This window comes from Schistocerca serialis, chromosome 2, assembly GCF_023864345.2.
Source record: "Schistocerca serialis cubense isolate TAMUIC-IGC-003099 chromosome 2, iqSchSeri2.2, whole genome shotgun sequence".
Lineage (NCBI taxonomy): Eukaryota > Metazoa > Arthropoda > Insecta > Orthoptera > Acrididae > Schistocerca > Schistocerca serialis.
This window is the reverse complement of record NC_064639.1, coordinates 537279931-537303791: the sequence shown is the minus strand read 5'-3', so window position 1 is coordinate 537303791 and position 23861 is coordinate 537279931. Positions and strand designations below refer to the sequence as shown.

The window sequence follows — 23861 nt, the reverse complement described above, 5'->3', positions numbered from 1 at the left end:
CTCCACACTCTACAACATAGTTCATATACTCCTGCAGTATTTAGTTTGTTGACTGCAGTCTTGGTGGAACATATCATGTCGTGATCCTGTGGCTGCTGCGGAAAATCCGTCTGAAACCTCATTGGCAGACTTGGTGTGAAAAGTGTGGTTTAGTGCCCTCAATTCTTCTTTGATGTTGTTAGTGTCACTTATCTGCTAGGCATGGGTAGTCAGCGTGTGCAGAACTGAATACCTGTATGCTGGGTTGTGGTGGCTCTCCAATCTTGCCCTGAGGAAGGCCATTGTAATAAGGTAATATTGTTGGTTTTAAGTTTATAATTAAAGTATTTTACTGCGATGTGGATAGCACCCAGAAGAATTTTATAGATACTTCCTGCCAGATTAAAACTGTGTGCCAGACCGAGACTCGAACTCGGGACCTTTGTCTTTCGCGGGCAAACGCTCTACCATCTGAGCTACCCAAGCACGACTCACGCCCCATCCTCACAGCCTTACTTCTGCCAGCATGTCACCTCCTACCCTCCAAACTTCACAGAAGCTCTCCTGCAAACCTTGCAGAACTAGCACTCCTTGAAGAAAGGATATTGTGGAGACATGGCTTAGCCACAGCCTGGGGGATGTTTCCAGAATGAGATTTTCACTCTGCAGCGGAGTGTGCACTGATATGAAACTTCCTGCAGATTAGAACTGTGTGCCGGACCGAGACTCGAACTCTGGAAATTTGCTTTTCGCGGGCAAGTGCTCTACCATCTGAGCTACCCAAACACAACCCACACCCCGCCCTCACAGCCTTACTTCTGCTAGTATCTCATTTCCTACCTTCCAAACTTCACAGAAGCTCTCCTTTCTTCCAGGAGTGCTAGTTCTGCAAGGTTCACAGGAGAGCTTCTGTGAAGTTTGGAATGAAGGAGACGAGATACTGGCAGAAGTAAGGCTGTGAGGATGGGGCGTGAGTCATGCTTGGGTAGCTCAGATGGTAGAGCACTTGCCTGCAAAAGGCAAAGGTCCTGAGTTCAAGTCTCTGCCAGGAAGTTTCATATCAGCACACATTCCGCTGCAGAGTGAAAATCCCATTCAAGAATTTTATTCATCATGACTCCAGCTGCAGTAGCCTATGTAGTTAGTCAAATCCAAAATTTCTTTTTTGTGACTGACAAAGAAATTAAATAGAAAAAAGACACAGGCAAGTGATAGGCTTAGCAAAGAATAGATCAGCGTAGCCAGACCATAAGGTGGACAGACAGTGGCTGTAGTGAAGAAGTAGATAAAAATGAATTTCAAATAGTGATTGTAGTAAAAAAAAGTAAAAAGCAAATAATAAGTATTGCAAAAAGTAGACCACTTTAGTCAGAGCTTCATATGAATATGGTTCAAATGGCTCTAAGCACTATGGGACTTAACATCTGAGGTCATCAGTCCCCTAGACTTAGAACTACTTGAACCTAACTAACCTAAGGACATCACACACATCCATGCCTAAGGCAGGATTTGAACCTGCAACTGTAGCAGCAGTGCGGTTCCGGACTGAAGCACCTAGAACTGCTCGGCCACAGCGGCCGGCTCAGATGAATAGACAGGGACAACGGTGAAGAAGCCAATAAAAAATGGTAGCTATGATTGATATTTGACTCTGATTGTTAAATGTTGCTCCACCTTTCTGCAGTGGACAAGTATGACTATTACTTGCCTAAGCATGTGTGCAACTACCATTTGATATTTGATTTAACTGATCAGTAGATTCTACAGGTCACTTATTTCTATATGTGTAAACCTTTTCTCCTGACTTTTTTTTTTTCATGAAGTGCCATATGTAAGTCATTATATTTTTTTGTAACTGTTATTCTGAAAATCTAAAAACATGTTTGTCAAATTTGTTTCTATTAATTTCCAATTGCACTTACTATAAAATATCTGCTGTCGTATTTCACTAATTTCATTGATTTCTTTTACAGACGCCCAAATGTGATGAAACAGAAAAATGCTTTCCCACCAAATTTTATTCATTCTCTGGACTCTAGCCACATGATGCTGACGTCATTGTTTTGTGAACGAAATAATGTAACATTTGTATCAGTTCATGATTGTTACTGGACACATCCTTCAACTGTCAATGTTATGAATAAGGTAAAAGTTAGCTTACATTCTATGCAATCTGGAATTTGTGCATAAAAGTATATTGACCTGGGCATCATTTTGTTACATTGTCATTTGAGATAACCTGAAAACACAACTTGTGGTCCACTTATTGCATGTTTGAAATCTGAAAATGTATGTGTGAAATTGAATTGTTTAATGACACATTATTCTCAAATTATAAGTTGCAAGTCAAAAGCAGCATAGTCATTTTTTAAATTATTTTACTAATGTTGTTACAGTATAAGTTACCACCAACATCCAATTGACATCCATTGCTGGACAATAGCTTTTAAAAGACTTTCCTATGTATGATGATCTTCAGTTGTATACTGTCTTCTGTTAAATACTTCCATCTTTCTTCTGTATATTTCATCATATCCATTAAGTTGTTATGTTGGTCTTTTCTTATCTTGTGAAATCCAGCAAAGAATTTCTTGGTCCATATATCATCCATTCTGTAGAGTAGACGTGCAGAAATGAGGAATTGTTTCATTAAAGAGGAACTGTCATACATTTAACCCTTTTAGTGCCAAATACGATCTGATCGTGATCCAGATTTTCGGCGAAAAATGCCAGTAACGATCTGATCGTGATGCCTTTCTCATTCGCTAGGAAATACTAACAACTTTGCCTTCAAGCACGGAAAAAATGAATGAGAAAGGCATCACGATCAGATCGTTACTGGCATTATTCGCCGAAAATCTGGATTACGATCAGATTGTATTTGGCACTAAAAGGGTTAAGAACATACACATTAATAAATTTTACTTATATGCAGCTTATTGAAGCACAAGAATTTCATATCATAGCCCTTACAGTAGTTAGTGTATACCAAATATCTGTTTGGATATAAATCACCTTGAAGTTCTGTTGGCCTGTTTACTTAAAAAAAAAAGGTAGTAGTAATTGTTCAAGATTGTACTGCAGGTTTTCTTAAAAACTCCTCCAGTAAGATTGTATTGCAGTTGTTAACATTACCATTCAACTTAACTCCTGCTGTAAAATTCTTAACTGGGTAGCTAACTGCCCAAAAACAATTATTGATAATATATTTATAGAAATGTCTAATGAACAAAATTTAACCAGTAGTCTGTGGCCTATCAGATTGTGACATGCAGTTGCTTGTGTTGAGTGATAATGCTGAAAACAATACATATCAGTTCAGCAAATGCATTACAAGAGAAAGATAGTCACACCAGACAATGAAATAAGGACAGTATGAGATATAGCAAAGTAGGAGACTACTAGATCCATAGATGAGGAAGTGGATCAAGTAAATGATACATCGGTAACAGATGTGTATGATTTTAGAAAGTTTTTAATAAGCATTTCATACCACTTATTGAAAAGATAGAGTTGCCAGGTAAGTAGCTGCTGCCATGGGCTACCCCAGACCTTTTTCTTTCTCCACACTTAAGTATTTGGTCATAATTGTAGTAAATAACATGGACATTTTGAAGAGGCAGCTGATAGGTTTATAGCAGTCTTATGTCTTGTTCATCTCTCTTCCTGTGAAGGAGAATAATAACTGCATTGTTTTGATTTTGGAGAATTGTCATCATCTGCAAATATTGTGGAAACTGTTTTTACAAGCTCTTTTTGTATTACTGTTCCCTCTAATTTTAACCATCAAATAGTTGTATGCACCCCAACCACCATTACTCCTGGAATGTCATTATGTTCATTGCCAACTTTATCTGTTCCTTGTTCATCTCTTGAACTGTGAAAGCATTTAAAGATATCTTCAAATACCTGTACACTCACTTCTTTTCGAAAACACTTTAAAATAGTTTTTTTTTTCCATTCAGCATATTCTATCACATTCCCATTATTGTTTACATTGAACTGCTGCCTCCACTTTAATGTCCTCCTCAATCCATTTGACTTGTTTTTTAAGTTGCTTCGTTTGTACCTGCAACACCTGTGTTATGTGCACAAGTAACTTGCTTAAATATTTTCTTATTTTATCCAAGATGGAATGTAACAATATTATGAAAGGATAGTTGCTACTCAACAAATAGCGCAGATGCTGAGTTACGACTCAGCATCTTCTTATATTATTAGTGCCTTTAGATTTTTGTTTTCTAAGATGCTGATCTTATTGCTTAATTTAATCAGTAAACAACCCCAGAGTGTGGCTTGGTTGATAAGTGTCAGACTATATAAATCCAAAGATCTGTGGTTCAATTCTTAGTTGGTCCTAGGAATTTTTCTGTCACTTGTCACTTCATTCACCTCTGCCAATGATTATTAATTTGAAAAATTATTTTACACATATACCTCCTCAGTGTCATATAATCTAGATTCCAACTTCTGACCTAATGAATCTGTTTCTTTCTAACTTCATATCTATTTTTACTCTGCATATTACGGGTCTAAGACCATTTAAAACTCTAAAGTGACCTTAACATCAAGCAAAAAATTCATTATTCTTTCATAAAATGTGATTTTTAGCTCCAATTGATCCTTGCTAAGTCCATTTTCCTTTTGCTTTCTTATTGGAAGTTTCTCTTAACATACAAACTCCGGTATTTACATTATCATGTCAGAAGTTTTCCATTGTTCTTTAGTTTTACCCTACTTTTGCATTAAAAGCCTGCAATTTAATCTTGTAGTGCAATTTGCTGTCATTTATCAGCTCCTGTAAGAATTAAAAGTAATCTGTGATCTCATCGTAATATAAGCTTATTGGAGCATTGACTTGGAAAGATTTCTGTCTAATGTATTTGGTGTATTTTGGAAACAAGTCTTGCTATTCTATCCAAGATCCTGTCTGTACCTTTAATGTTGTTCTTAATTTTTATGTTTATAATAAAACCTACACTTTTGAATTCCTGTGTGCTGTGGTCCTCTGTTGTGAAAAGTATGCTTCTGTAAGAAATGTGGTACCAGTGGGAGTGCATACGTATTAAATGGTACATGGAGTGTGGTAGACAGATCCTTACTTCATTTGCTGGGCAGAGTTACATTGTATTCTTTACCAGTCAGAGGTTTGACACATACTAAACCGTCAAGGATATTATTGTTCACTCTACTGCACAGGACAGAGATGTTTATTTTGTAAGTCAGAGGTGATGTATAGTTGCTTTGTCACCAAGGAACCTCTCCCCAACCCCTTTCACCCATAGTGTGGAACACAGGTGAAGAGGAAGTATTGCGAGGAAGTAAGGTGTCAGCGTTGATCTGTGGTGGGGCAATGGGCACAGTGATGCCAGAGATCTCATAGTCTCTTGAGGTGGGCAGGAGGCTGGAGGGTGTGCCCATAGTGGGAAGTAGCCGTTCCGTGTGGTAGCTAGACAGGAATGTTCAAGGAGAACTTTGCTGATAACTCCAATGAATGGGTGTTGATAATCACGGCGTAATAACAAACCATGGACGAGGTCAGGAAGCAGGTAATAGTGACACAGAAAGTCTTGTACTGGGGCCGGCTTGACCATCTTGATGACGAGGAAGGTCCAGTGCATGTGACTCTCCACCCCCAAGTCCATAGTGATTGAGGTGGTGTTGGCAACTGCGATGACAGTGTTGTTTGTGGCACGTAATTGGAGTGATGATGGCAAGAGATTAGTTTGCACTTGAGATGGCAGAAGGGTGCTGACAGTGCCCATACCAACAAGGAAGTAGATTGGCGTCAGACAGCCTTAAACAAATAAGCATGAGCTGCCGGAAGGATGATGTGAGGTGGCAGACTTGTGCCGATGCAGTTGATTAAGGCGTCCTGTGGTTATAGAGTGGAGTGGTGCACATACAGCAGGCCACTGTGCTTTGTTTGGGTAGGCACAAGGCACTCTGCATTGTTTAGTCTCCTGTCCGAATCTGCTATGGAACCAACAGTATAGCTCGGCCGTCGAAGGTGCGGAGGCGGGTGGCATTGTTCTTTGAAGTTGCATCTGTGTCTAAAAAGTGCTATGGGACAGTGGGCTGGGGAGATGAGCACATTTGCTGTATTGTTCAGTGATTGTTGTCCGTCGGCACTGTGAAGGTTGCATGGAGTGGTGGTGAGAAGGGGCTTGGTCCTTATCGGCCAGATTCAGCTGAGTTCGGAAGTGTTTCAGCTGCGGCCAGCTTGGCAGTAGTCGATTAGCCGCATCACCTCATAGCTGAGCAGGGCGATGGCCTTGCTGCCATCGGAATAGCTGTTGTTGAGAGTATGATACTGCACCAGAGTATGAATTCGGTCTGCGAGGTGAAGTCTGGCATCAAGGGGTAATCCTTGTGCAAGACATTGTGGCCTGGATGTGTGTGGGAAGTTTCAATAGCCACTGTGTCCAGAGCATGTGATCACATATAGCATAGGATCAGTTTGTGTCCATAGGCATTGCCATAGAGAGGATTGCAGGATGTCTCTGATGGTTTCTTCATGCATAACTATGTGTAGATGCTGTTCCAGGCAGTGTAGAGGCGATGGAGCAGCAAAGCCTTAGTCATCTTGTGCTTGTGGCTGGGTACTGCCAGGAGTAGGTTGCAGATTATGTTCTAGTCATTGTCGAGGTGGCTGAGTAAGGTCATAAATATTGCATTGGGATCAACGATCCCATGGGCAGGCATCATGCACTCGAATAGAGCAAACCATACTGCTGGGAGGTCAGTACAGAATGGGGACAGCTTAAAACGAGGCCTGCCTGGCAGCAACACTGAAATGCATGATGCGGATGGCATGGAAATCTTGTCCTATGGAGCATAGACTGTGGGCGGTGTACCATACTGATGAGGCAGTTCCAGGAACACGGTGTTGTGTGGCTCAACAACCAATGCTGCTGGCAGGGGATGTACAATGCCCAGTCAATTTAACAGATGCATTCCATCTCTGTGAGTGGTGTACAAGAGGTTAAATGTGTGCAGAGCAGCTGATGCATATGTGACGACAGACTTGGGATGGCACAATGTAGATGGAACCTGAAGGGGTTAATGTTGCAAAAGTTCAGGTGTGCAGAGCATGTTACCACTGTATGGAGAATGCACCTGAGAGGTGTGAGAGGCATTGTGTGTAGCTGTGATTAGGTTAAACACAGTAAGTGTCGCGAGAGGTGCAGCTGGAACAAGCGTGATGTAACTGCTCAATGCACTGGGATCACATTTGAGCAGAATGAACATTGCAGAAATAGTTGTGACATGATACTCAGACATCGTGGTGGGATTGGCCATTGTAATTTGCTGTCTGTAGACGAGATAATGGCAAAATTATTTGACAGAATCCACTGTTGATATGTTGGAAAGGTGCTGTTAAGAGCTTCCGTATAGCATTGTTGCTGGAGAATATCACTCCAGAAGACACTGGAAAGGTTTGGAAGTCTGTGGGTTGGACGGGAGCTGGAGCAGAGGAGAAAATAAGCATACATGAGATAACAGTTCTAAGATAAACAGGGCGCCATTATTCGATACTCCACGCAGCATTGATTCTGTCTAAATCACTGCGCTGAAGTTCCTCTAGTCCAGGTCGAATGTTACCTTGTATATTGTCTCATGCAATGTTTGTATCACATCGTGGCACTGTATGAGAAATATCCTCAACACCATCATTGATAAGGTGAGGTGATGCGGCAAACAGTGGCAGCATTTTTGAGTACCCAACTGCCATGGCAGATTTGCACAAAATCACTAAGTGGTGTGTTAGATGGAGTCACCACTGTAAGGACTGTGGTTCCAGTGCGAGTCCATATGTAATAAATGGTTCATAGAGTGTGGTAAACAGATACTTACTTTATTTGCTTGATGGGATTACATCTTGGTCTACACCTATCAGAGGTTTGACACACACTGCATTGTCACAGATATTATTGTTCAGTCTACGGCACAGCACAACGATATTTATTTTGCCAGCCAGAGGTGATGTATAGTTGCTATGTTTTGACACTCTCATTTAAATTCTGTTCAATTTTCATTTCCTTGCAGCTCTTCTAATAGTAAAATTATATTCCATTGGTATTACTTGGTACCTCTTCCGAATCCACTCACCAGTCTTCAGATTCATAAGTTATGTCATTTTTTGCTCCTAAATACTAAGTAATAGAAGCACTTAGGTTTCAATGTTGATATTACCTACTTAGACAAACATGTTGGAAAAGCGGAGATGCTGAGTCACAGATAGAGAGTGTGGCCGCAGTTGCCAGAGACTGCAGTCATGTGTGTATGAGTTGAATTTGTGTGTGTGTGTGTGTGCGTGTGTGTGTGGGTGTGTGTGTGTGTGTGTTGTCTATTTTTGATCAAGGCCTTACTGGCCAAAAGCTTATTTGTGGCAGTCTTTTTGTTGTGCCTATCTGCTACTCAGCATCTCTGCTATATGGTGAGCAGCAAGTTTCATAATATTGTTACATCCCATCCTGGATTTTCCATTGTTTGTTTCATTTTGCAAAATGTGAACACAGAGATAGCTGGATGTGGCCTGTGGCCTGAAGCCATTGTCTGCCTTCCCTCAATCCACTACTTGTAATATGATGGGTAGTCATAAACATTTAATTATTACCTCAAAAACATGAATCTGCTATCCTAGAACGTATTGATGGGTACTCCTTTCCTGTACACTTACATTTAGATTTGCATACATATTCTGCAAGTCACCGTATGATGTGTGATGGAGGCCACCATGTACCACTGCTAGTCATTTCCTTTCCGTTCCACTTGCAAATACAGTGAGGGAAAAACTACTGTCCATATGCATCCATATCAGCCCTAATTTCTTGTATCTTATTGCCAAGGTCCTTATACAAAATGTATGTTGTGGCAATAGCGTTGTTCTGCAATCAGTTTCAAATATTGCCTCTTTAAATTTTTTCGGTAGCGTTTATCAAAAAGAATGTCGCCTTCCTCCCAGGGGTTTCCATTTGAGTTCCCTAAGAATCCCTGTTATACTTGCATATTGTTTGAACCTACCGGTAGAAAATCTAGCAGCCCACCTCTGAATTGCTTCGATGTCTTCCTTCAATCCAGCCCGGTGTGGATCTCAAACACTCGAACAGTACTCAAGAATAGGTCGCACTAGCAACTATATGCAGTCTCCCTTCAAATGACACACACTTTCCTAAAATCTCCCAATAAACCAAAGTTGATGATTTGGCTTCAAATATTGATTTGCAGTGTTATGCCCTAACAGTTAAACAACATGACTGTGTCAAGCAGGATCCTACTAATGCTGTATCTGAACATTGCAGGTTTGTTTTTCCTACTCATCTGCATTAACTCACATTTTTCTCATTTTTGATTGATACATTTTTCTCAATAATGGATGACTTGATGGAGACCTTGATTGAAGAAGTCTGCATTTTCGTTCTTCAGGAAACATTCCACATTGAAAATCACACCACTGTCATTCTGAAAAATTCCTTCAGTGCAATGTCTCCTTCATCCCAGGAGAGGGGAAGAAGTCACTGGACACTGTTTCAGCAAAATATGAATAGTGAAGCAAAATTTGATATCCCAAAGAATTTGCTTGTGTGACTGTGCTCTATGTGGAATGGGCTGCCACATTGTCACAGAGCAAAAACACCCGTTGTAACGCATCAGCGACTGTCTGCAAATCCTGGTCAATGACGGCGTCTGGTTCCTGGCCTCTTGGGGATGGGAACTGTTCTCATGCTTGGAGAGAAATGGGTGCTCCTTGCTTCAGCTGGCTAATGGGTGTGGTCCGGTCTGACTGGGTTGCTTCCAAGGGGGACTGTTTCGCACAGAATGGCTGCTGTTTCCCAGTATCCTTTGTGAACAAACTACTAAAGTTGTTGGCAAACAGCACTGGTTTACGGTAATGGAATACTACTACGAGCATTAGCAGGAAATGGCCAGTAGCCTACTTACTTTCTGCTCTGGATGCTGATTGGCCAAAAGTCCATTTGAAAAGAATGTCATGGAGCTGTGAGCAGGTGGCTAATTTGAAGAGTTGGACTGTGGCCCTGGAAGGATTCAGGGTGTGAATTTGAGCCCTCTGGAGCAGAGATGTGAGGAGGTGTATTTGGTAAGTTTATAGTCACGCATCAGTAAGGTGGAGTGAATGGAAAGTTTAGAAATTGTTCAAAAGTGCATTTCTTTTCATGCACATGGGAAGCGTCTTAACCTATTCCTGTTTTCGAGGTGGGTGTTGATGTTTAGTGAGCATACACAGACTGTTTAGGAAGAGGCTGACTAACCGAGTATCGAACAACTGTCTAGGTGGAGGCATTGGTGAACAAATGAGGTGAACTAGGCAAGGAAATTAGAAGAGAATAAACTTTGTTTTGTTTCAATGGAAATTTGAACTGTGGAATTCTTGTGTAAGTCCTTATCCTCTTGAAATTTAGACTGTGATCATGTGTAGTTTACGGAGGAGATGGTAGGAACCGGTTGGTGGCAGTGCAGAGGTTGATTGCAGTGTTTGTTGTCCAGTTCAGTGGTTGGACTTGGGAATCTTTTTAGAGTAGTTATATTGCTGCAAGGCATGGACTAGTGGTATAGAGAAAGTGACTAATTTAACCCGGTCTCTTGAGTCAAAGTGAGACTGGTGGCCCTTATTTACCATGATAGCTTATGTGTAGCAGGGCATAGAAATTATTCAGGTCTGGCAATAAATGTTTCAGAGAGAGTCTTCGGAGCAATATGACGTGTGATTTGTCTCGTGCACTGCGTGGCAGTAAGAGATTGTTGACCATGACCATGACCATGACCATGACCATGACCATGACTGTAAGGGGACTTCACCAGATTCTGCAGAAGCTCCAAGACATTGGATGAGGAGAAACATTTCACATGTTGACCAATGCACAGAATTTTTCCAGCCAGAGACATTGACAATTTGCTGTCAATGTTGTGCCAGCCTGAATCCTCCTCAGTGATCCCACCTAGTGATAGGAATTTCCAGCAAGTTTGCAGTGATTATTATCAGTGGTACATGTGTCCAAATGTGCACTCCAAACATGTAGATGCTTCTTGCTTAATGTATTCAATGAAAATGTATGTGGATCACGAATATCGTGGTTGTGTCAGTGACCTATGGGTTCTTATGTCTTGACAAATGATTTTTCAGTAATGAGCATTTTTATTTTCTTTGTGATACAGGTATGCTCAGCTTTTAATAGATGACTTGACAGCAGCAGATTCCATTATTGAATGACTATGTAGGCTTCATTTTAATTTAGTTTCTTATAAATATGTCCTATTTGGGTTCTTACCTGCTCACTTCATAGGCATTTGGTTGCCAATAATATGGTGGACCGGCAGATCTCTTAAATTTTAGGCTCTTGAAGTGTTTGTTTACAGTGCTTCTGAGACTAGAATTGATCTCACAGTGATGTAAATTTAATCCATTATTCCAAAAAATTTAAAGGTGCAGAACAGATTTATTTTGGCTTTTTACTTTGGAGAAATATGTTTTGTGTGTTTTCGTGTTATTTACTTTTCACTGATTGACCCTGATGTATTGTTTCTAAATTTATATTCTAATATTTAAATCAGTTATTTCTTGTTGCTTAGGAGAGTTGTAAGTTTTTTTGTGTTTATTTCTTTGTCAGGTTGGTGTTTCTTATGGAGGGCTGCAAAGTTATATTCATATCATGTTAGATGGTTGAGTATTTTTTTTATTTACTAATTTCTGTTACTTTATGAGAAATGATTGCATTTTTGAAGCAGTAGACGCTAGTAGCCAATTACATGGTATTGATTTTTTTTTCCTGGCATATAGACAACTATGTTTAAGAAGTACTGTAACTGTTACCTTTTAAATTGTTCTGTCTTTATTTAATTTTTTAAGACCAAGTATTGGAAACACTGTTTTGTGTAACATAGGACTGTACGTCAAGTTCTGTTCTCAAACAGCAGTTGAGAAGTGTATATATGGCGTGGATAAACAACATCTATCTTGCTATTGTTCCTTCATGTTACATGTATGTTTTGGTTCCAAGGTTTTCATTATCCTAGTTAACAATAATGTCACCTGTCACTGAAAAATGAGAAGCTCTGTAGTGGTTCATTTCTGGGCCGCAACAGTTGGTGAATGGTGTTCGTTATTGCAGGCAAAGTGTGTCTGGGATCAGGAATTATTGTTATGCATGGAGCAAAGTGAGCAGTCTTTGCTTAATCTGGCTGATGGATATGACTTGGCCTGACTGGGAGGTTTTCAAAGGCAAGTGTTTCATGCAAAATGGCTGCCATTTCCTAGTACCCTTTGGGAATAAACTATTGAAAGTGTCATCAGGCAGCAGCAGTTTATAGTAGTAGGTAGTAGTATGAGCATTACTATTAGCAGGAAATGACCTACAGCAGTGCCAACTTGCTGTTCTGGAGGTTGATTGGCCAAAACTTGTGCATTTGGAAAGCATGTTGTGGCACTGTGAGCAGCTGGCAAAATTGAGGAGTCGGTTTGTGGCCCTCGTAGGATGCAGGAGGCAAGTTTCATCCCTCTGGAGTGGAGGGGGTGTGGAGGCGTATTTCAGAAGTTTGTATTCATGTATCAGTAAGGTTATTCTCTATGTATAGAAAGTTCAGAAAGTGGATGGAAGTCTTTCCCTTTTGCACGCATGGAAAGCAACTTATTGCCTAGTTTTTGGTGGGTGTTAATGTTTAGTGAGCATACATAGACTGCTTAGGATGAGGCTGCCTAGCAGTGTGTGGAGCAACTGGCTTGGCGAGGAATATTAGAAAACAATGGAAATGCCTGAATGGAAGTTTGATCTGTGGAGTTCCTGTGTATGTCCATATCATCTTCAGCTGTAGGTTGTGAACCTGTGTAGTTTTGGTTTGGAAGTCTTTTGTGAATAGGGGTATAGTGGAAATGACTAATTTAACCTGATCTCACGGGTCAAAGTAAGGCTGGTATCCCTTATTTACCTTGATAACACATGTGTAGCTGGACCTAGAAATTACCCAGGCCCACCAATGAACATATCAGCAGGTGTCTACGTAGCAATACAGGGCATGATTAGTCTCATGCACCACACGATGCTAACAGTTCATATACTTCGGCCTTGGCTGTGAGTTGGCTTCACCAGACACTGTAGAATCTTTAAGACAAAGAAACAGGAGGAACGTTTCACCAATGGGCAGTTTCGCGTGAGGTTTTGTCTCGATGGCCTCCAATTACCTCCTCAGGAGATTTTGGTAGTATGCTCCTGTGACAGTTTGCCCCCTTACGAGCACGATCTGTTACCGCCACATAATCAGTATTCTGAAAAATACTCGGCATCACCTCGCCTGATTGTGGTTGCTTCATTACTAGTATTGACAATGTTGAATCCTCGTTTCCAGTGTTTGCATTGCTCCTTTGTCTTGTGGTCATAGCAATACACCAGTACTCATCCACAGTGATTAAGTGGCTAAAGAAGTCGTCTGGATTGGCCTAACATTTTCACTGCTGCTTCAGTTCAGAAGGCGTTTTGAATGGTCGTGAGCAATCGGGAAATCCATCTGAAGACCTTTGTCCTATTTAAAATGTTGTGTAAGATGTTAAAAACTAATTCAGGACTGATTTTCACATTTTCTCATATCAGTTATAGTGCACTGGTCTTTAACCACCAGTGCCTCCTTTTACTTGAAATTCCTGGTTCTTCACAAAGGGATGATCTGCCAGTTCAGTTTGTCACTCAAACTTGTTTGATCACACTGGAAGCATCTGTATCACTTAACCACTATGGCATATAATGCTGCATTATTCCCATACAGTTGTAGTGCATCATTTTCAACACTATGGTACTGTGGCACAGGACTATGTACCAGGACCAGTCACATATACCTGCAAGCAACCAAAATATTAACTACATATTATTTTTTTAGTTGAAACTTTATGCCATGTTTTCCATTGAACCAAAATACTAAAATTGCATGAACTCTCACTTGTCAGTGAGTCTTCTACAACCCTGTAAAGGACACAAAGTATTGGGTGACATGTGTGAACAGTTGTAAACCATGCCAAAGCAATGCTGACAACAGTGTCAGCTCAGATCTCAATGTTTCTTAGCGTCAGAGTCTGAGATCAACATGAGCAGTTTGCTTGTTAACCCTGTGCGCAGAGTCCTCAAGTCTCCAGTCAGTATCATCATTTGGCAGTCACTCGGTCTGTCCTTGTATTCTTAATACATTGACACCAGAGTGGAGCAGTCTTTGACTTACCACATTGAATGCAGGTTGGTGAGCAGCCCATATATATTTGCTCACCATAAAGTGATTCATCAAGATTTTTACTGTATGGGTAATAGCAGTTGTGTGACTTTATTGGGTTCTATTCTAGTTCCTGTCCTTTAGTGCGCACATAGTGTAATTAAAAGCTTCCTCCCTCCCTCTTCATTCTTCACAGATTTTCTCTTTGTAGTATACCATTTACACAGGGTGAGCAAAATAAAACTGGCCTGGAAAAAAATTATAATAAGACTGACATGGGTTTGACCCTTGTTAATGAACATCACAGAAGATGCTGGAAATGGCCACCATACTGTGCTGTGCTTAATTTGTCAAATTGTGAGACACATGTAGCAGCTCTGCATGAGGGATACCAGCAGTTGCATTTTCAATGTTGTTGTAGCTCTTCAAGTGTGTGAGGATGACTTGAGTACAACTGAGCCTTCAGTTTGCCCCACAGGTAAAAATCACAGAGAGAGGTGGCAAAGAGATTGTGCTGCCTCTGCTGATTGTCTTCTTCTTACTTCACACACTCATGAAAAGGTTAAGGCAGTGTGTGCTGTTGTTATGTTATGCTGAAAATCATATCCATACAATTATTGGTCTTCTGTGAGTTGACCCACATTTGGATTAAACAGTTTCTGGACAAACTAGTTAGCATTAACTGTTTGGTGACAGAATTGTTTTATGATTTGAACACCAGACATTGCACAGTAAACGCCAATCTTGAGCCTATGGAGTGGCTGTTTATTGTTCTTATGAGGATTTCATGATGCATATTGGCACATGTTTTATGACTTCACGTATTCTGTCAGGCTGAACCAGGCCTCATCTAAAGAAATGAAAAACTGAGGATCCACAAGTCACAATTCCGCTTTATGCAGAAACCACCAGAGAATTCAGCAGGCAAAAGTTCATCTGTATGCTTTAACTAGTGCACGACAATACGAGTTATAAGGAGGTCCTTTTTGATACTGCCTTGATATGACACCCTCTTTATTCCCACTTGTACAGATAAACGGTGTTGAGATTTCATTGAATTTTGTTGCAGGCTTTTTTTCACTCAGGCAATATTTTTTGGTGTTTGAACCCTTTTCAGATAGTTGCAGTTTTTATTTGCTACAGAGCCTGTTTCTTGCCAGTTTACCACGAAGTTTTGCATTGCAAACTGGATGTTCTGCAAAAACAGATTAACACATGTGCTTTGCATAAATGCCACCAATTAACATGTGCAATTTTATTGTGGGCACTGTTTTGTGCTGATTCAGTAGTCAGTAAACTTACCTGCTCCATTCATTAATTCATTCATTCATTCAAACATAATGACACAACGAAGTGCTCGTTACAGTGTATGTGGGAGATGAGCACGCGTAGACATGTGCCAGCAGACAATTGGTGCATTGAAATTGCATTTCCAGCATTTTCTGTGATGGACAGTTTTCTTGTTCATTAACAAGAGTCACAAGGATCTAATTTATGGCAGTCTTATAAATACTGTATGGGCCAGTTTTATTTTGCCCACTCTGTCATACCATTAATAGTAAGTATAAAGTAACTTGCTCATGTAAATAATAGAGGGAATAAAGTTTGTTTTGTGTGTGTGTGTGTGTGTGTGTGTGTGTGTGTGTGACAGAGAGAGAGAGAGAGAGAGAGAGAGAGAGAGAGAGAGATGTCACTTATTCAGTTGCTCATGAGCAATTGAATTAGCGATAGTAACATATAGTGTCCTTTTTTTGCTTCTGTGACTGAATGCACACCATAACACATACTCCATCAGACATCGTAAGTGTTGAGAAGCCAAACTGATCCATGACTGCCAATTTACCAAATGACGATTAATGGAATAAAATCAAACACCGGCAGCTGACCTTTCAATGTTATTTATTATACAGGGTGTTCATTTTAACTGAAGACGTTGAAATATCTCAAAAACTATACATCAGATAAAAAAAAATATAATTCAATTTTTTTCATCTCAGAGGGGGACATTCAACAGTAGCACACTTGACCCTCCGCCCCACCGTTCCACCCTGTGCGCAGGTGACAGGAAGCAACTTTGAAATCTTCAATGGGAACCCCCCCTTTTAATAGCAGATTACAATTCTGCAGCAGAATCTACATACATTTTGTCTGAAACATTTTCTTCTTTTCGCCACAGATGTCTCTGTAATTGGAGGAATGGAAAGGGACATACCATCATAATTTACAGCATGATACTCAATGGCCCTTGAATATCCACTTGCATGTGGGACACCACCTCCTTGCTGCCGGGGTAGGACAGGCCGGTATTTCATAATTTATTATTGGAAACCCCATTTGCAATGTTGTGCTACATGGTGTGCTACATATGGTTGACAGCTTTCTTGCAATTTTCAGAGCTTCATTATTTGGTGCTTCAGTCACAGATAGAATAAAGTTATTATTATTCTGGCAACGTAAAATTCAACCTTGGCCCATATCATTTCTATTGGGTTGATATTGCAGTAATAAGGTAGCAGCCTAGTGACAGTATACCCATATGGTTTGCTCAGCTGTTTTGTAAATAGAGAACCATGGTTTACAGAGAGATACTAGGTTCACAAGCTACATCTTTTTAAGATTATCACTTAGTTTGGCATTGTGACCCTGATGCCATGATAGGAACATTGTCAATAACAATAGAGAGGTAAGAAATATTGATTGGTCGGTTGGCCGGTTGGTTGGTTGGTTGATTTGGAGGATGGGACCAAACAGCAAGGTCATCGGTCCCATCAGATTGGGTAAGCATGGGGAAGGAAATCAGCTGTGTTCTTTCAAAGGAAACATCCCAGCATTTGCCTGAAGCAATTTAGGGAAGTCACACGAAACCTAAATCAGGATGGTTGGATGCAGGTTTGAATCGCTTACTTCCCAAATGCAGGTCAAGAACAAGTGTTAGCAGTTTTCTCAATTTTGGTATTAGCTGGTCTATGAATACTTGGTAAGTGCATTATGAATCATTTCTTCGTGATAATCTCCTGACTTCTTTGATTTGAATTATAAGACAGAGTTTCAGAGAAAATCTTGTGATTTGCATACATGCTTGCAAGCAAAAGGATAACTCTATCTCCCTTGCAGTTATTCCTTCAGTTGTGTCATCTGCTCAGGCTTGCTTGACTATGTGGCTAGAAGTCACCCAGTTTGATCAAACCACACATTTGTGTTGATACTACCTCCACAGACCTGTCTTAAAACTGGCATAACCACACAGCTATATTCTCTCTCTCGATAAAAAGCTTACAGATCTTGGAGTGACCCTAGTGGAACACCATGTTTTGCAGGTCTGTAAATAATGATTTATCTTCAGAATGGCATATCTTAAACAAAAGAATCTGTTCTGGTAATTCCTTCATCAGTACAATGTTTTTTCTCCAGAGTTTGCAGACTCAATAATTTTCCAATTCCTTCTCTTTTCTAAAAATTGAAGTAGGCAGCTAAAGTGCATACTACTTCTGTTGGATAAATAGTATAGAACATTAGATGGATCCTTGTGGAGTCCCATATGTGATCTCCCCCCATGACAGAACAATCTCACCTGCTTACATTGGTTGAATTATTTAGTGCAACTTTCTGCATTCTTCTGAATTATCAAGCCCCATCATTCTGGCCTGAGACCAGTCAGTTGGGTCTGATAGACTGCTGTAGCATTCTCAGCCAGTGGTGTAATTTGGATTCGATAAGGAGAGGTGTGGGGTCAGCACACTATCCTTCTGGCCATTGGCAGTTTTGCAAACCTGGGAGCCACTACTTCTCATTCAGATAGCTTCTCAGTTGGCATCACAAGGTTATGTAGACCCCATTCCAGCCCTCCTACCAAGGAAAAATCTTTGGCAGTACTGGGAACTCAATCTGGGTCCTCTGCCTGGCAGTCAGCCATATTGACTATTCAGCTACAGAAGCAGACATTCTTTTGATTTCATATGATGATAAGCGTTGGTTGGCTCTACTGTAAATTTCATGAAACCTCTGTTTATCTGGACAGATCTTATAATTCACACAGTGGAAGGCCTTCATTTTCCACATTTTCATATGGTGATTTTTAAGTTTTTATTTCCAGATAAGATTTACAGTTTAGAAAATAGTTACACAATTCAATGATCATATCACCACCATCCAGTGAATGTTATTCTGTTTAATCTGAGACTGCATGTGTCACATAGACATGTGGTGTGTTGTTGACGCAATTGTGAGACCAGAAGTGGTGGTAACATATTATTTTTGTAACAGAGAAGAAACATTGCTGTATGCTGCCACCGTGCATCACGTATCTGCCAAATATATATCTTATGGGCATATTACAAATGCAATCTAAGACATATATAGAATGAAGGTTATCTGGTGGGGTGGTGGTCGTGTCAATATCGACAATGACACTGCCATCAATACACAGAATCAACTTAGCTAAGGAGCGACTGACACAGTGTGTTGACTATATCTTATTTGTGTATTAATATTTGTACTAGGTAACATGCACAATAACCAGTGTAGTAACAAAGTAAGAATAATTTGTTGTTAGTATAAAAAAATAAATCCCCAAAAATAAAATAGAACATTTTTATACGTGTTTGGCTATGTAATGATGTGTCTGTGCTTATGGTCTATGCCATAAGCAACCAACGGAGCTGAGGTAGAATACTGTTCATGATGTTCACCTTACATTGCTGAGGGATCAGTGCTATTGTTTGTAAGTAATGCTTAGAGGCCTAAGTGTTAAATGGTTCAAATGGCTCTGAGCACTATGCGACTTAACTTCTGAGGTCATCAGTTGCCTAGAACTTAGAACTAATGAAACCTAACTAACCTAAGGACATCACACACATCCATGCCCGAGGCATGATTCGAACCCTCGGCCGTAGCGGTCGCTTGGCTCCAGACTGTAGCGCCTAGAACCGCGTGGCCACTCCAGCCGGCTCCTAAGTGTTATTTTGGAGAGAGTTGCACTCCATCTGGGTCTAATTAGGCAACATCCAGGACTGTTGTATTCTTCTCAGGTTACTTAAGATCCATAATTTGTAGGTAGTTGTCATCAGTGGATAACCATTATGAAGCAGTTCTTCAGTGTTTTGTCTCTCACAGTAATGATTGAATGTTTGAAAGACGTTGCAGTGGCGTATGCCAATTCATTATGCAACTCCTTGTTCAAACATTTCTTGCTGTAAAGTTACAAGGAACAAATGGTTTGTGCTTGAAATGATCATTTGAGGCACGTCGACAGACTTTACAGTACACAAGCTGCATTGTCCCATTCACGATTCTAGGCAGTGCTCTCTACTGAACTTTTTAAACATAAAGTACAAAACTTGTCATGACTGGTTTATGTCATAGAGATGGTATAAAATATTGATAAAAAACTAAACTTGACATTTACTATTAGCCACAGTAATTATTATTTATTTGAAAAGGTGATTGTTTTGTAAAACAGTGTGTACATTTTCTGCCCAACTACTGTTCTGTGAAAGAGGAGATACTTGAGAAATGAGACCTTTTTGAACAACAGACGTTTTTCTATTTCTTTCATTAACACTCTCAGCTTATGCAGCTATTATAACAAAATTATTATAGGACTTTGTCTCATTAATTTTCCCAATAATTTCATGTCTTAAATTATACTTTTCTGTTTCAGATTTGCAGGGATCAGTTTGTTGCACTGCACTCTCAGCCAATTCTTGAATCTTTATCAAGATATTTGGTGGAAAAATATAGTTATCCTACCAGGTATAGATATGTTTTGTGTTACATCCTTCTCTCTTTTCATAATTTTTTTTATTTTGTTGGTTTATAACAACTATTTTCTCTATTATTGTCTTTAAATATTATTCCACCTGCTTGTTATGTTAATTTAGGCTTAAAAATCATACCCTCTCCCTACCCATAAGAGTTCGTAACACACATCATCTTATTCCTCATGTATTGCTAACTGGTCCCATGTTTACAATATGCTTTAACCCTCCAGAGGATGCGTTGCCTTTTTCTAACATGAGCGGGTTTGTGGCGTACTATGTACACAGGTAAAGAATATCTGTCTGTAAACGTGTATGAGCAAAATAACGGTTTTATTAAACAATGATAAAATAGCTTACACTGGGTGTATACGGCCTGGGACAACCGGGAGATCTGGGAAAAACCCGGGAATTTTTTCATCCAGGAGAAAACATGGAAAAACCCGGGAATTTTTTTAGAATTCCGTGAATTTTTCATTGTTTTAGTTTTCAGTTACATTTTTGTAATTTTGATTGGTAAGAACTGATGCTCTAAAAAACAAAGGATAGTACTGTATCTCGCTACCGCAGAATAATATTGCAGCAATAAAACATGAACAAGAGAAAAAATAAAACTCAAGTTGCAAAGGAAATGCGGGTATACAACAAAGCACAGAACACATACAAGTGTCTGCCAACAGCAAAATGTGTCAATGGCTTTAGAAAGATTATGCAATGCTTTGTAACAACAAATTGATCGAAATATCACATATTGTTACTCTAAACTGAGCAATATTTTCACTGTAATTCAGTTTCCTGGCACTCTGATTGCTGGTACAGATCAGAGGTGACTTAAGTTGTATAGTATTCTCTACCTAACATTATCATGAAACTGCTGTTTTCAGCAGATACTGGTGCTCATTCTGCCAATTTTACACTTCTGAGGATAACTGTATTATCCAAGTTGGGATTATCATAAGAAATTTTCACTGTGGTGTATGAGGTGTGTTACTGGAAAGAGAATTCATGGGAAAATGATTGTATACAAAGTTTGTTTAAATTAAGCATTCTCCTATGTTTTGTATTTGATATCTGAACTATATGTCTTGAGACTAGATTAAACCAAACTTATTTGAGCTATTCACTTGGGCACAAGTTTTGTGATATGTAATGTACACAAAGAGACAATGAAAACTGATATCCTGAAGAAGTTGTCAATATGTATACCATTTTATTCACATTTTACACAGATTGTAAAGTGTATATTATAATAATCATGGGGTTCATTCAATTCACACATGGACAGATTCTCTTGAACAGTTTTTCAGCATCTTGCTTAGCCTCTTCTATTGTACTGTTTTGCAGTTGTGTGTAGAGATGATCAAGGAGACAGAAGATAGCATTCCAAGGTACTACCACTTGTTACTGAAGTTGAGCAGTGGGTTTCGGGTTAATGCATACCAGATTAGACACCATCCAGCCATGTACCACACTTGATCAAAGTAGGACACATCTAGTGATCCTACTAGCCAGAGGATTTGATGATGGTCTTGGTGAGAGCATTTGGGTAATGTGAGAAGTGAAGACAGGGCTATTGCCCTCCCATGAGAGCACATCTCATTGACATTACATGAACAGCAACAGAATGAGTTCATCGGTAGTCAGGGTGTATCGTACACTGTTCAGTGCTCCCTTAACAAACACACAAATGTTCATATAGAGTGGGATGTGCCTCCTCGCTGCATGACGACTTGATTATATGTGCCATTTTGTTAACATTATCAATGTCCATCACTGATTTCAAGGCAGAATTTGGTGTAATAAAGAAACATATCTCCCCACCATTTATCCATTGAAATGCTGCTTTTGCTTCACAACTTGTGGCAGACTGCACAGGACAAAGTGTAAGGGATACAACATTGTGCCTAATTGGTGTTGCAGTCATTGAGGATGCAGTAATAGTTGCCCATCTAGTGTGGTGGTTCACAAGTCAGATGTAACTGTAATGGGTGCAGAATTTTCATGTTCAGTGTATGGTTCATACTCTCTGAACATCACAGGCAAGCAAATGTGGTGTTTCTACATCCTATCTCATTCATTTCTAACTTTCTTCTAATATGGAATACATAATTATCAAACTAAAAGTACTTGTGTCCGCTGGTGGACCACAGATAGTCACAAATTAACATAACAAGGATTAGCATTTAATCTGAATGTAAATTTAATAGTAAGTGGGAATTTATTATCTGGAAGTATATTAGTCATCAGTGAATTAATACAAACCACTAGTTATTAGAAACCAATAATATCATTCCTAGATATCCATGATGAATATCTGGTTAATTAAATTAATCTGAACATTGTGATGAGCTTTCACATCTTGTGTCTACAATGAAATGGTTGTTGTCAGAGAAGATGGCCAGAAGTAGATACTAGAAACACTTATAAGTATGTTAAATTGTTCCAATTAAGATTCCATGTTAGCAACAGATGAACACCAGGCAAATGAATGACAGAAAAGGAGAGAAAAACCAAGAAAGGAGAATAAGAATAGCTAAAAGGAACAATATCAGACAAAAATAAGAAAGAAGACCCTACTAGATAAGTACAAACTGTGGAAAAATAATGGGAGAGTTTTAAGAAGACAGTGTTAAAAGCAGCAGAGAAGATGTGTAGAAGAACTGGCAATGTGAAAAGTTACAAACAGACACCTTGATTGAATTTTGAAATTAAATAAGCAGTGTTTCAGAAGCATAAGGTGCTCAAAATATTATTGGAAATAAGGGCATCAAAAGCAAGGGAGTAATTTAGCATGAGAAAGAGAGAGGCCCAAAAAGTTTTTAGAGGAAAAGAGAAAGTGGATGGACAAATGGGCCACAATGTTGGGGCAGGTTAGTGAAGGAAATATGAAACATACCATATGGTGTGATCATATGTAGTAGAGGCTGAATGAAGAAGAATGCAAAAATGATTGGTAAATATGTGAATGGCATAGAGGAGGAGGACCTCAAGAAAATTTATTTATAATATACATTGCTTATTTCATTTGACTTCAATTAAACTTGTTTTTATCTTATTTTAATCCTACATTATGTAGTTACAGTTATCAGGGATAAAAATGAGTTCCTTATAAGGATAATTAAAATAATACTGAATCTTGAGAGCTTTCCAAACAATTTTCTTTGTTGACATGGAACAAGTAATGGGTCATACGATTTTCCTTTTGATATAGCATAATTCCATGGTGATGACTGCTTTCAGGTTATTTAAGTTAATATTTAGCATTGTATTTAACTTCTGTTTTTTGAGGGTTTTATATTATTTTACAGGGATATTAAGGATGATGGATCTCTGACAAGTGCTGCTAAGTTACGGCTCAACAAAATCCTGCAAAAAGTGCCTCAGAAAGGTGATTTCAATTTACAGGAAGTTCTTGAGTCTATATATTTCTTCAGTTGATCAAGAAATTATGGTAGCCTATGTTTCATCATTGAACTGTACTGAATTTACAGTAAGCACTTTAATAATTTCCTCTGTTGTACCACTTCAGTGTAATCATGGATTGAGTCATATGATGCCTAGTTAAAAAGAGGCTGTAAATAATCATTCATCACTTAATTTGTATAGCACCATTTTTGTGTGAGTATATAAATCATTGAACCATGTATTTATAAAAATAAACGCTTTTTTATGTATTATGTTGTCAGACAGTAATACTGTGTCATTTTCAGATTGTCTCTCATACCAAAAGTGCTGGGCATCTTTTTTCCCCTTCCTTAGGTATGGGAAAAGAAATAAAAGCTTAAAGGTTTGCTGATGACATTGTAATTGTTAGAGATAGCAAATGACCTGGAAGATTAGTTGAAAAGAGATGAAAAGATGAATATTAACAAAAGTGTTTGAATGTTGTATACTTAAATAAAGCGATGCTGGGGG

General features: G+C 39.2%; 1 protein-coding gene across 1 annotated transcript in view; it reads left to right on the top strand.

Moving 5' to 3' along the window:
* Window positions 1-23620, top strand: part of LOC126457511 (DNA-directed RNA polymerase, mitochondrial) — a 293196-nt gene extending 269576 nt beyond the window's left edge. Inside the window, exons 22-24 of the mRNA XM_050093848.1 lie at window positions 1953-2124; window positions 19850-19941; window positions 23255-23620. Of these exons, the coding sequence (XP_049949805.1) occupies window positions 1953-2124; window positions 19850-19941; window positions 23255-23384 (394 nt within the window). The 3' untranslated portion in view covers window positions 23385-23620. The remainder of the gene's footprint in view (window positions 1-1952; window positions 2125-19849; window positions 19942-23254) is intronic.
* Window positions 23621-23861: the final 241 nt, after the last annotated feature.